This window comes from Argopecten irradians, chromosome 13, assembly GCF_041381155.1.
Source record: "Argopecten irradians isolate NY chromosome 13, Ai_NY, whole genome shotgun sequence".
In the NCBI taxonomy this organism is placed as follows: domain Eukaryota; kingdom Metazoa; phylum Mollusca; class Bivalvia; order Pectinida; family Pectinidae; genus Argopecten; species Argopecten irradians.
Window position 1 is genome coordinate 30,001,716 of NC_091146.1, and position 14,375 is coordinate 30,016,090.

The 14,375-nt window shown below is 38.0% G+C and overlaps 1 protein-coding gene across 1 annotated transcript; it reads left to right on the top strand.

The window, feature by feature from the left end:
- Positions 1–361: 361 nt before the first annotated feature.
- On the top strand, positions 362–1,684 carry LOC138305793 (uncharacterized). Its single transcript, XM_069246062.1, has one exon. The coding sequence runs from the start codon at positions 362–364 to the stop codon at positions 1,682–1,684; it is 1,323 nt and encodes a 440-aa protein (XP_069102163.1).
- The last annotated feature ends 12,691 nt before the right edge of the window (positions 1,685–14,375 follow it).

A 14,375-nucleotide genomic window follows, 5' to 3' on the forward strand; every position in this document is an offset into this window, starting at 1 on the left:
TGATAATTACGTGTAAAACAAACTTTTTACATTCTGATACCACCTCTATTTCCCTTCTAATACAGTCCATTTCCACCATGACTTTGTCTGCCTTTTTCACGTCGGCGGATTTTGCATATACAAAGTCACCAAGCACGAGCTTTCGCTCATATAATTGAACTTGTACATTTATTCTGCATTCTCCTTCATTTTGACGATATGACGAGGTAAATTTCCCTGTTATTTTCACATTTTCGTCACATTTGCTAAGATATTTTGATACATAAAATCTCTCCATTTCGAATTTGAAAAACAAAATCAGATTAGCGTGAACGTATTCGGGTGCGAAGGTAAGGATATATTTCCCATGCACGTGACGCAGATGCGCGAAACGCAACACCACGTGAATCTTCTATATTTACGAGAGGATGAACAATCCCATTACAGTCTGATTCGCGACCTGGACGCGTTCTTGTCGAGAACAAAGAAATGCAGAAACAGAACATATTTCTGTCAATACTGCCTTCAGGGTTTTACACGGCGTGATTTGTTGGATAAACATGTAGAAATGTGTTATCGATACGATCCTCAGTGCGTGGAATTTCCTGACGTGAATAACGACTTGTTAAATTTTGAAGACTTCCGGAAGCAGTTAAAGGCGCCATTCGTCATGTTTTGCGATTTCGAGGCGTTTGTACGACCCATGGATTCATGCGAAAATGATCCAGACAGATCGAGTACCACGCAGACTGCACAATTCGAACCTTGCGGATTCGGGTATCAGGTCGTCTGTATAGACGATAAATACACAAAACCTCCCGTGATTTACAGAGGTAATGACGTTACCAAAACGTTTCTAGAATACTTATTACAGGAAGCGGAAGGAATAAAAGAAATCTTAAGTTGTGTTGAACCGATGATCATGCGTAAAGAAGACGAGCACACTTTCAAAACCAGTTCTCGGTGTCACATATGTGGAAAGCGCTTTACTAAAGAATGCAAAAAGGTGCGTGATCATTGTCACATCACGGGATTATACCGTGGTGCAGCCCACGAATCCTGCAACCTGAACTATAAATACCCGTCGTACGTTCCGTGTGTATTTCACAATTTGCGCGGGTATGACAGTCATCTAATCTGCCAGAGCGTTGGTCTGTTTCAGGACGAAGACATCCAATGCATACCGAATAACACAGAGAAGTACATTTCGTTTTCTCTAGGTCCTTTACGATTCATCGACTCTTTTCAATTCATGTCTCAGAGTCTGGAAACCTTGGTGGAAAATCTTGCAAAGAAAGGTCTTTCCAATTTTAAGCACTTTTCCAACGAATTTTCCGTCTCTGAAACGAGACTGTTGCTTCGTAAGGGTGTGTATCCTTACGAATACATAGACTGCGAAGAAAGGTTCGAGGAGACTCGACTTCCACCTAGAGAATCCTTCTACAGCAGTCTGAGCAAGTGCGACATATCGGAGGACGATTACGCGCACGCGCTAAAAGTCTGGAATGAGATGAAAATCAACAACCTTGGTCAATATCACGATCTATACTTAAAAACCGACATCCTACTCCTCGCAGACGTGTTTGAAAGTTTCAGAACAATGTGTCTAGACTACTACGGATTAGATGCAGCGCATTTCTTCACCGCACCCGGTCTCGTGGAGTTCGGCATTACGCATGACTGGAGTTCAACTCGAGTTGATTAAAGATCCTAACACATACCTATTCTTCGAGGCAGGCATCCGCGGTGGCGTTTCTATGATATCAAACAAATATGCACAAGCTAACAATCCTCGGTTACCAGAAACATACGATCCCGCCAAACCCACATCGTACATCATGTACACCGACTGTAACAACCTGTACGGTCAAGCCATGTCCGAACCCCTACCTGTAGGCGATTTCAAGTGGGTTGATGACGTCACACACTTCGACGTCGTCAAGGTAGAGGATTACTCTTCATACGGTTACCTTCTAGAGGTAGACCTAGAGTAGCCGTCCGCTTTGCATGATGCCCACAACGATTATCCTCTCGCGCCCGACAAGAAGACGGTTAGCGATGACGAATTGTCGCCGGCTTTGGAGAGAATTACATCCCGACTCTGACGATGCATTACGTCATCGCATCTCCGTCGAAAAATTGGTACCAACTCTTGAAGACAAGACGAAATACATATGCCACTATCGGAATCTGAAGCAATACTTGAAATTGGGTATGAAACTAGTCAAAATTCATAGAATATTACAATTCGAACAACAGCCATGGCTAAAAAAGTACATAGCGTTTAATAGCGAGAAGAGAAACATGCCAAGAACGACTTCGAGAAAGACTTCTTCAAACTAATGAACAACGCAGTATTCGGCAAGACCATGGAAAACGTACGAAAACGTGTCGACATAAAACTGACTCATAACGAGACCAAATTCAAAAAGTACGTGGCACGACCTTCTTTCAAGAGATTTACCATATTCGACGAAAACCTAGCCGCAGTCGAAAACCAAAAAGTCAAACTGAAATTAAACAAACCCGTTTACGTGGGGCAGGCGATCCTGGACCTGTCTAAAGTCATCATGTACGAGTTTTATTACGGCTACTTGAAGCAGACATATGGTAGCGACATGACCCTCTTGATGACTGACACAGACTCGCTGTTGTACCACGTGACTTGTGACGACGTGTATGCAGACATGTATTGTGACAGACATAGATTTGATTTATCCAATTATCCGCTCGAAAGCCCTCATTTTGACGAATCTCATAAAAAAATTCCAGGCTACTTTAAAGACGAATGCGGTGGAAATGTTCTCTTTCAATTCGTGGGACTTAGATCGAAGATGTATAGTTACAAATATGCGACCGGTGGAGTCGATAGATTTCGAGAGAAACAGGTGGCTAAGGGTATAAAGAAAGCTACCATAAAACGCGATCTTCGTCGCGAAATGTATAAAGAGTGTCTGTTTGAAAACACATCAAATTTTTGTTGTATGTCTACCATTCGCAGCGATAAGCATCAGCTTTATGTATATAATATCAACAAAATAGGTCTTTGTGCTTTCGATGACAAGAGATTTGTTCTCTGAAATGGTGTTAACACAAGAGCATTTGGACATTACAGAATAGAGCAAGATCGAATCAGTGCATGAGTTTTACTTTGTTAATACAACCCTGTAACGAAATATTTAAATGATCGTTTACAGTTTATTATATACATGATGTTCTGTATAAATATTTATTATCAATAAAAAAAATGTCTGATATCTATTTTTTTAGTGTTTTATTATACAACAGCAATACTATCAATATTTACCAAAAGGTATGTTTAGTGTTTATACAACAATCGAGGTCATTGCGTACATGAGGTTAAGTTAGACATAAGCAAGGTTTCAACAAGTTCATACATGGAACTTTGTTTTAACAAAGAATGGCTTACGCCACTGACCACATAACTCTGAAGTAGATCAAATCTTTATATTATTTACACATGAATGAGCACAAAGAATCATAATGTCATGATCATTTAATAGAGTCTCACTGAGGTTACTATACCCAGAACCGGAAAGTGCATTGCTAATCAGGAAGATCCACCATTTTCTTTCAATACCGAAACCGGAAGTATCACCATTTTTTTCCTGATCGGAACCGGAAGTATCGCCATTTTTTCGAACCGGAACCGGAAGTTCACCATGAACCGGAACCCGAAGTCTGCCATTTTTTCATTATCCTCCATATCTAAAGATTATCCTCCGTATAAGAGGATAATGATAAGGAGCATTCCCCTTACTATCTACCTACTAAGAAAGCCAGCGAGGGCGTCAGTCCTTGAATAAGCATGTCACGATCACACTTTCCAAGTTTCCTTCCTTGCTGAATCAATGTACTTTGGAGATCCTCCAACGGTTGGCCTTGTAATAGTTTGAGTTTATGAAATGTGGAGAAAGCTGCCATTATAGCTGGGTCGAGATGATTATCGCTAATATACCTAAATTTGAAGGCTTGCATCAGTTTTGTCCATGATGATTTCACATCTGGGCTTAAAGTATCGAACCAAGTTAAGGCTGGGCCAACCAGATGTAGGTGGAACGCCGCAATCATCCGTTCCGAGGTCGGATCCAAATTCAAGCCACTAAAGGTACTATAGCTATCGAATTCTGACAAAAACTTAGCAGCATCCTGATCAGCATAACCATGAAATTTATTCAAATGGATTTTGTTTGTGTATGTGGGCATAGACCGCATTACAAATAGTAGCTGGTTCTTGTTTACGAGTGGGCCTCTATGTGTATCCTTTCCCTCTTGATATGCATCATGGTATGGAGAATCATATTTATTTGGACATTGGTCATCTATATCACTAATAATGTGAAACACCTTTGATGAAGACGGGTCAAGCTCACGATCGGTAACAAATGGACTCGAAACTGGTGGTGATTGTCGTCGTTCTGACGTGAGACAATGGTCCTGAAGAGACACCTGATCACGCATAGCGCAAACACGACTGGGGGTGATAAAGTCATTGTCATTCAATTTTCTGTTAATCGACATTGTAATGAAATTCACCGATAATGTTCACTGAACGAAAGTTTATCACATACTGAAAATATAGCTAACTCCTCTTCGTTTAGATTCTCAATCATCTGCTGTTGTTATGGATTTGTAATTCAATTTTGCTTGTTACGAGCATTTTCATTGGCTTAAAAATTAACTTTATCAGCCCATAAAGGAAAAAATGGCGTCGCCGTTTATAACGTTACTTCTGATTGGCTGAGATGACGGCGTAATGATTTCATAGACAAAAGAGTCCCAAAATGAATTTTAAATGTTGAAGAGATTATCTTTAGTAAATTGAGTTATAAGGATTAATTTGAATAGATTTTTTATGTAATGGAGATATAACACAAAAATCTGAGTGTACTCTCATCATAAACCGCTTAGCGGTTTATTTAGAGTACACTCAGTTTTTGTGTTATATCTCCATAACATAAAAAATCTATTCAATTTAATCCTTAAATAGCTTGCTGTGAGAGGTTTTTAAAATATCAAGATGAAGAATTATAAACGTGACTGGTTCGTTTACTCTCAAAACCGGAAAGCATGGTCAGGTATATAATACACAGTGTATAAACCAAACCCGGACGCTATATCCGGAATATACAAAACGAGTCTGGACAAATATCCGGAATAATTACAGAATAATGTGATCTTAATATCAATCAACTAATATAATCAGTATAATCATATTCTCCCTTCCTGACCAGTAAAATTATATATATGTGAATATATAACACAGAAGATAATTGTCTCCCTCCATCAACGGCATTCACTTTCAAAAGTGCTAGAATGTAGATTCCGGTTGGAAAAAATTGGATACAAGAAAGGATTTTCATTCTAACTGCCATAGTAATTAAAAGTTGACTTTGTTTTTCATTCAACATATTTGAAATAAACCTATGCCCTTTGGTTGACCCCATGGGTTTTTATGACTCAGAATCCTATCCCTTGACCTCCCTAGTCCAGCGCCCAGCTGGGCTAATCTACATGATAAAGAGATGTACACTAGCAACATATTGGTCAATTAGTATACATACATTGTATATATAATATTAAGACAGCAAAATTTAAAATTTACCACCTGTTATGATTGGTATTTAATAAGTAAATTGAAGAACTTGGGAAATGAATGTTTTAATTGGATTATGTATTTATTATAATATATATATTATGAAAATGCCAGAATCTGACGGTACTGATGATCATACTAGTACAGGATATATTCTTTAATCTTGCAAAAACATTTCACCATACCAAATAGACTAGCTGCTAGAATCAAATTTGATTTGGAAACCCCTTTGGATAGAAGAAAAAAAAAGTGTTCAGTGAATTTGTGGGATTATATATACTCAAAGCTTGAAAATCGTTGTCTGTTTAAAGTATAAGTTTGGAATCTGTATGTCAGTGAAAACTCTAAGTCAGAAAATCTGACTGTCAATATTACAAAGTTCAGAATCAGTGTCACAGTCGGAATATTATTCCAGTTCTCTTAAATCCAACTGGATATGGAATAGAATTTTACAGACTGGGATTTTTGCTTCTTAGAATTCGATCAGATATTCCCACAGAATCCGTGTCCGATAAGATTTTTGGTTAATTTTAAAGAATCCGATTGATTCAAATCGGAATTCCTGTTTTCCTATCAGAATCCGATTCTAAATTTCGTACAGGTATAATTACTATCGGAGACAGAACACTCCAAGTCTGATATATCTATATCACCTTTTAAAATAAGAATTGTCAAAAATGGAAGTGGAACATAGTTCGTTCATATACCAATGATGCAAATACGTCAGGGTGAAAGCAGCCCTAGTTCGCTATTTGCACACGTTACAGAAAAAATGTGTTCCAAAATAGTCTCTTCACTCCGGAATATATAGGTCCGAATCAAGAGTATATTTAATTTTCAGTTCCTTGATACCTTTTGGTCTGTCCCAGTGCACACTTCGATTTTTCTTACTCGACCGTCAGCGCTAACGACAGCCGTTTCAATCACAACCATGGACTCATTACGATACAATGACTTGTCCCTCAAGAGAACTACGTCTCCTTCCTGTAGATTCTTTTCGTCTTGCTGCCACTTCCTTCTCTCTTGCAATGAAGACAAGTATTCAGCTTTCCACCTTTCCCAAAAGCAATTGGCTATATGCTGAACACACCTTCAAAAAATTAATAAATCCATCAATTTTTTAACCTTGATTACCCCATAAAAATTTTCAAAGAAGCGCTCACTTTTATCGCTACCAAAAATCATACCAAAATCCGTACCAAAACCTACAAAGTTCCTTCTCTAAAAATGATTTACTATCAATAGATCTTGTAGAAATGCAGCTCTGAGACGGTACTTGGCTTATTTTAGAGGAGTATTTTCCTGGTCAAGCTAGGCAACTGACCACCCATACTGTTCGCTGTATGCATTGAAAATGATTTGAAGATGATATCTATGTACATGATGAATTTCAATTTCGCAGTCTCCCAAAACACGCACCTCCCACAACATACACGCAACACACCACATACATGGGAGACCGTTCTTACATGACCATAGCTGTTAATAGGACGTTAATTTATCAAACAAACAAACAAACTGATGGTGAATCTCTACGAGTTCGCTTTCGTTTTTGGTACCGAGACCGTGATCTGCCTCTGGCATCCAACCTTGATAGAACTTGCTGCGTGATATTCTGTGCCATCGCAGCCTACCGCTCCTAATTGGTTAATGGTACCAGCTGGTCCATTAGTGGAGCCGCCTCATGGTCACCACCATGATGACCAGGTCTTGAGGGCACCTCCAGCCTTTCTTGGTAGGCCGATCCTGCTAGTACAGCCCTCTTTCTTGCAGGCCCCTGTCCAGCACTAACTAGAGTTGGCATACCTGTGACTTGTACACGGGACCTGGCAGGTTGTGCTGCTGTCATTCGTGTTTGGGCCAAGGTTGACTTATTACTGTCTTTTCTACCTGTCCACTGTACTTGTTCTTTCTGACCATCTGTAAATCATTAATCATTTGTTAGCCAATTCAATGGCCCCTGCAGGTAGGGCGTTAGAATTGTACCTGCTGCCCCTATTGCATGATCGTAAAAGGCGACTAAATTTAGGATCTTATCTTTTCTCTTCTTCCTAACCCAGCAGGCACAAGTATGTTGATTCAACAGTGAATCAACGTTGAAGTGCGATGTTGAATAAACAGTCAATTTATAAAAGTGGGTCAACGAACCAAATTTCAACGTTGGATGTTTCAACGTTGATTCAATGTTGAAATATAGTGTTGATTCAACGTTGTTAAATAGCTGGTTATGCATTAATTAACATAATCCAACCTTTTATCCATTCAATAGTGTAAAAAACTAAAACACTTCTTTTTTATTAAATATTTATTTTCACGCAATGACCTCGATGGCCCGCCGGCCTCCTCCACCTGCTCGTTCGGGAGCATACTTGAGATACTGTGCCATCCATGTCTTGCACAAATGGATTGTGGTCTGGTGGTGTTCAATGATCACTTCTGGAAAATATGATCATTACAAAAGCCTTATCGAGTAGTCGATATAGAAGAAACATGCACATATAATTTGCAATTACGAAAGATAACATAGAAATAAAAAAATCTATAACTTTTGGTTACTATTTGGAAAGATATCTCGTTGCTTCATTTTATTTATTGTTAATATCAGCATCTTCTCAGGCACAGTTAGTCAGTAGCGTACTAGCATTTGCGTGCCAACAGTATAATTTGGTCAAAACTTTTCTTTTTTATAATATATATACATTAAATCTAATTTATTTTAACGTTTCAGTACAAGTTGGAAAAATATATAAAGATAGTAAAATAACATTTAATGTATATGTGTAATTTTAATTATATGTTTTGACTTTTGGAAAGATGAATTAGTACAGATAAACGTGTGACTTGATCAATAAAAATATTGCCTTTATTATGTAGGCATATTTATGTAAACAAGCTTTGTTTCACATTTAGGTGTTTGGGGTACTCGGACATGCCGTTTAGTATGGCGGTTTACAGATATTAGTTACTATTCATTCAGTTCAATACCATGCAATCAATTTATAATTATTATTACAACTCAGTTGAAATAACTAGAATTAATGTCAGAGAGAATTTGTTTTTTTTAATTAATATACCGAAGAGAAAATTTGGTTTTATACAATTGATCAGTGGTAACCTATAACTATAAGCCAATAATCAGGTCGGGAAGAAGTCCAGACTCCACGTGCACTATTATAGTGGAATACCAATACCATCATAATACCCAATACTTTGCAAAAAGCGAGAGTTGTGTATGCTATCTATACATGGTCAGTGTTAAAATAAAAAAAAACATCGTTTTTCTAGCAGAAAATTACAATTATTTCTTCATTTCCTTTAATTATTTATCATTTTATTAATCCATCTGAAGGTCACAATAAGTTGTACATGTTCTCCCATTTTTTGGCCATTCAAGTTATAGTCGCTTCAACCGAAAGGGAATTCACACGGTTTCTTTTCTTATTTTGACAAGTGGCCGAAAATGATTTGAGTTACTCCCCTTTGTTATTAGCACCTGGTACAGACGAGTTTTTAATTGTGACATCGTTTTCGTAACAATGAAGATCATGGATCATATTCTAACATAATATAACACTCGCTTTTTTGTTTGAATTACCCTTTTTTGACAGATTTCATTTGTTTTGCTACTGTTTACAGGATTATATATAATATTATGCTATATTTAGCTACTGTATTATTGCAATTACACTATAATAGTGGAATAAGGACTTCTCCCCGATTTGATAATATTAGATGTTCTCAATTTCGAACATTCTGAGACATGACGTTATGATCAAAAGTGTCTCGTCGTGTCGTACCTCTAACATCTTTGGAGTAAGATTAGCCATAACATGCCCCCCTTTTTAACTTGAGTCATCCGTTGTAAACAAAGAGAAACACGTGTGCAAGGCAAATTAAACATATAACTTACCTTGAAATACTTCTTTGTGTTCGTTGCTCAAAAATGGAAGATAAGTCTGTGTGAAGATTTACAATTATGAAGTTCAATCGATGATGTAGTGACCGCTGGTCAGTCGTACGTGAACAAAGAACTGGAAGTAGAAAATACCGCGCAAAGTCGTTATACCCTAGCGGCCAACAAGGGAGGTTACACTGAATATTATTGTGAAAACTTCGATTTTTCCCCGGTGATCTTGGTTGAACAAGGCAATTGAATGAAGAATTTAGCCGACGTTGTTATGAAATGTGTTTTTATTAGATCTATTGATATAATTCCCCTAATTATTTTTTTTTATTTCCGATTTAACAGTTTCGCTCTATTTAAAAAAAATGCGCAATGTTCACACTTCAGTACTGTAATCATTTAATATTGTAACAAAATATGATACATCTACCAAAATATGCTTTATCTGAAATAATCATGCTTATGTTGAAAACTGGTAATTGAGTCAACCTTTTCTCAACATTAACGTTTTCAATATCGGAAAGGTTGAAAAAATCAACATTGTTTCAATGCCAGATTTCAACAAATCTTAAACGTAGAAACTCTAATATTGTTTAAACGTTGAATCAACATTTATCGACGTCGTGACCTAATATCAACCAGATCTAAACGTTGAATAAATGTTGAGTGCCTGCTGGGAACTGACTTTATCTTTCCTAATGCCTCCCTTGGCACCGCCTCACTTTTGGCCTTGAGTTGAGCGTTCGTCCATGTGAGGAAGGCTCTGGGTTCTGTCCCCTGGCCGAGACACACCAAAGTCTATAAAAGTGGTAGTTTCTGCTCCTGTTTGGCGTTCAGCATACAGGGAGTGGGACGACTGGTTCGCCCGTTGTCAGTATAATGTGACCGGGTGGGGTGTGTTGCTTGGTGTCTTCGGCGGCATGCTTCAGTGATATAGCACTATAAAAAGGGCAACAGTTCCACTATACAAGAAGACACAACACGAACATACCGCAGTCTCCCAGTACACTCACCTCGCACAACATACACGCAACACACCGCATACATGGGAGGCCGTCCTTACATGACCATAGCTGTTAATAGGACGTTAATAAATCAAACAAACAAACAAATAGCCAATTCAAGTTAAACATTGCCATATATTATCAAATGGGCCTGCATGGCTGAACAGGTGCTATGTATACAGTATATATTACTGTATGTGTACCAGTTGTATCGATACGAATATGCTGTATATCAATGGAATGCGCCGTACCAGCAGAACTGTACTGGTACAAGTGGTTCTTTTTCAGAAGCGCACCACTTGGATCCAAGATGGCGGACCCGAGATTTTCCATTTGTGATAGAAATGTTTTCTTTGTTGAAACCAAGACAGATAGTATTCATACCCGATGAAATTACATGGATTATTTATTTCAATATATGCCGAAACTATTTAGGTTGTACTTTTATATCCATTTTATTAACACCAAAAATACTTTTATATTCGCAGCGTGTCTTTCATATGGATGACGCCATCATGAAAAACCACCATTGATGAGGTTTTAAACACTTTCCAACACTTATCACCAATTTGTACCTCTTTCTAGATGATATTGTATAATGACAGCTATTAAGTCTGATGCTTTCCTGTAAATGAGTAAATGTTGTGAGTATGCTACTCTCCTCGTCCAAAGACACATGCCAGAATCCATTTGTAGCATCCGCTACAGTAAATATTTTGGCCTTACTGAGGTCTGCAATCTGATTAAAATACATATACTTATTATCACTACGTTTGATAAGAGGGGGTGGTTATAAGGATCTGTATTTCAATCAGATTGTGAGGTCTGGCAATACGTCATCAAGGGTTGGCATAGTGAAGTTGTTTCTCTTCAAAGCCTTATTCGGGGATTTGGGATCTATACATAGCCTGATCTTCCCAGATGGCTTGGTCACAACTACCATTGAAGAGATCCAGTCCGTTGGAGTTTTCACCGCTTCTATTACATCCTTACTGATAAGACATTCAAACTCTTCCTTTACTTTAGGTTTTACAGAAATGGGAAGTTTCCTAACCGATCTAGCCGCCCCAAGGTGGATAGTGTGCAAGTTTGTTATGAGATCTAATACTTTTGATGGATGAGCTGATCCATAAATTGACATGAAAACCACTAATGCATCAGACCATCTCTCAATTGTATATATTTTCTCCCGCAGTTTCGATTTCATACAGAGCTCCCCATTGTATTAATGGTTACTTTGTGCTCCTGTGTGGAGTTAATATTATTGTGCAGCAGGCCAGCCAGTTCAATAAAATGGCCAGATATAATTTTTTGCTCAAGACGGATTGGCCCCTATAATAGTGTGAATGCTCTGAATCGGCCTGATTGTGTTTTCTATATCTGCAGCTTCTTCCAGGGAGTAAGGGGTAACATCCTGCTGAGTAGCTATAGGGTCATGAACCGGCTCTAGATCTGTTGACGTCGACGTCTGGCGACTGTGAGATCGAGTTTGACTTTCTCTCAGGAATCCCAAATTCATGAATATTTCTTAGAAAAGAAAAAATTAAACTTAATTAGTAGTAATTATATGGAACATAATCATATTATCGCTGTTATCCACTATTGTCTACATTTATATACATTGTTTACATACTCAATAAACTGAACAAGACCAATGTCTGAGTCACCAGTATTAGGACAAATATGGACACAATTATACCCATTGTATCTATGTCTTGTACATGTATATGCATATATCAAATCTAAATAATTAGCTATGAAATATAATTAATACTGACAATCATGATCTGGAAAAATAAACAAAATTGTTACTCAATAATAATAATTTATAATTAATTACAAACACGGCTAAAATCATTATTAGGATTAAAACAGAAATGCCTTAAGGCTCCCGTAACTCGCTTTTAAATGCTAATTTATCGAACATGTTACCTGTCAGTTGCTGCTGTCAAAAAACCCGGTTATGCTGGTCATGAATGACCAGTAAACAAGTAAATGTAATATACAGCCTTATGTGCTGTTGCTGGAAATTGATCGCTGCTAAATAGTATTGCTAGTCTCACAAAAAAACGACACTAGTCCTAATAATTACGGGACAACTCATAACAGCATTTGTGGTCGTGATCTTGCAATTATAATTGAAGTGCTCAGAATGAAGCAGAACAAGGGGGAGCACTCTAAACATACAAAATTTAACCTACTTGTCACGTACGACACTTCCATTCCCACGATTAGTCACGTACGCCAGAAAGTACTCTGGGGACCTCCAAAGGGAGGCAACTCTACTTATTTTTAGAATTTCTCCGTCTATTGAAAAGCAATAGACGGGAATAACTGTTTATTCCTGCACTATTCAAACGACAACCATTACTCAGAAACAAACGCATAGGCCTTTGAAATATCCGTTCATGACGCCACAGGTTGACATGATCGTGTCCCACAATGACAACGCTTTGTTTACATCCTGCCGTCTGCTCACGTAGACATGTGAGGCCATGCCACGGGGACTAAGACGGGTAAACAGTTCACATATTCACACATGACTGATACAAATAAACCGAAAAACTATAATATCTGAACAGGAATCATATTAAATTTATATATAAAATAGAAAATGAAATAGAAAAATTTATATACAGCTCTCATGTTTAGATACATTAATTAATTGTATACTGGGCTATACGTTGCATAGTTAAGAAGGTTTAATGATATAGCACAATCTCAATGTACTAAAATAAGATCACTTGTGTTTCAAAATAGCAGAACGAATGTTTTTGAAATATTTCCACTGTCCCTTCTCAGAAAAATGCACCCCATCAGCACACAAAGTGTCAAGACCTTCTTTCATTCCCCGAAGCTTCCAATAATCTATAACTTCCATGGATTTTACCTAGTCTTTCAAGAATATGTTGGCAGAGCGCACCTTGGTTACATACTCAGGAACAGGTATTGTTACGACTGGTTTGCCCGTTGTCAGTGACCGGGTGGGGTGTGTTGCTTGGTGTCTTCGGCGGCATACTTCAGTGATATAGCACTATAAAAAGGGCAACAGTTCCACTATAAAAGAAGACACAACACGAACATAAGACAGTCTCCCAGTACACTCACCTCGCACAACATACACGTAACACACCGCATACATGGGAGGCCGTCCTTACATGACTATAGCTGTTAATAGGACGTTAATAACTCAAACAAACAAACAAAGTATTGTCGCGAGGCAGAAGCTGAAGCACAGTTATGTGTGCAATATCAAAGGTATTACGACACATTGTTAAAATTGTCAATAGTTTTAGAATCGTTTCCTTTACAGCTGTTGACGAGTCCAAATGATTTCTCCCTATATGCACTATCATGTGCCTGGGTCGCAGTGTCTGTACTTCGTGCCAAAAGCGAAATAGGTGTTGTTGTTGGTCAACTCGTCGACCGCTTATACCTAAAAATGTACTAGGGGACAATGGTCTATCTTGAATTCACATACTCAGATTGTAGAGGATCTGACAACATTACATGAGGGGTTATGTTCGGATGACCTTTTACCACGTGTACTTTCTACACATTGCTACGTGAATTGATAGCGCCATTTCGTCCCATTAAACATACACATTTAGCATCGTTGTGCTCTTTGGGCGAGATGACTACGTAGGCTAAAATAACTATGACCGCTTTTTCAAACTATTTCGTCCCCAGTCAAGATTATGGACGTGACCCCTAATGGTATATTGTCAGATGCTCATGTCAAACGAAGTGATAATAAGGATCTGTATTTTAATCAGATTGAATCAAGACTGGCTCCAATGTGTGGGAGTTTCTGCCTTATAGTTGCATCCCCATTGTGTTGCCTTGTTTGAAAACCTTGTGTTTCCACAGA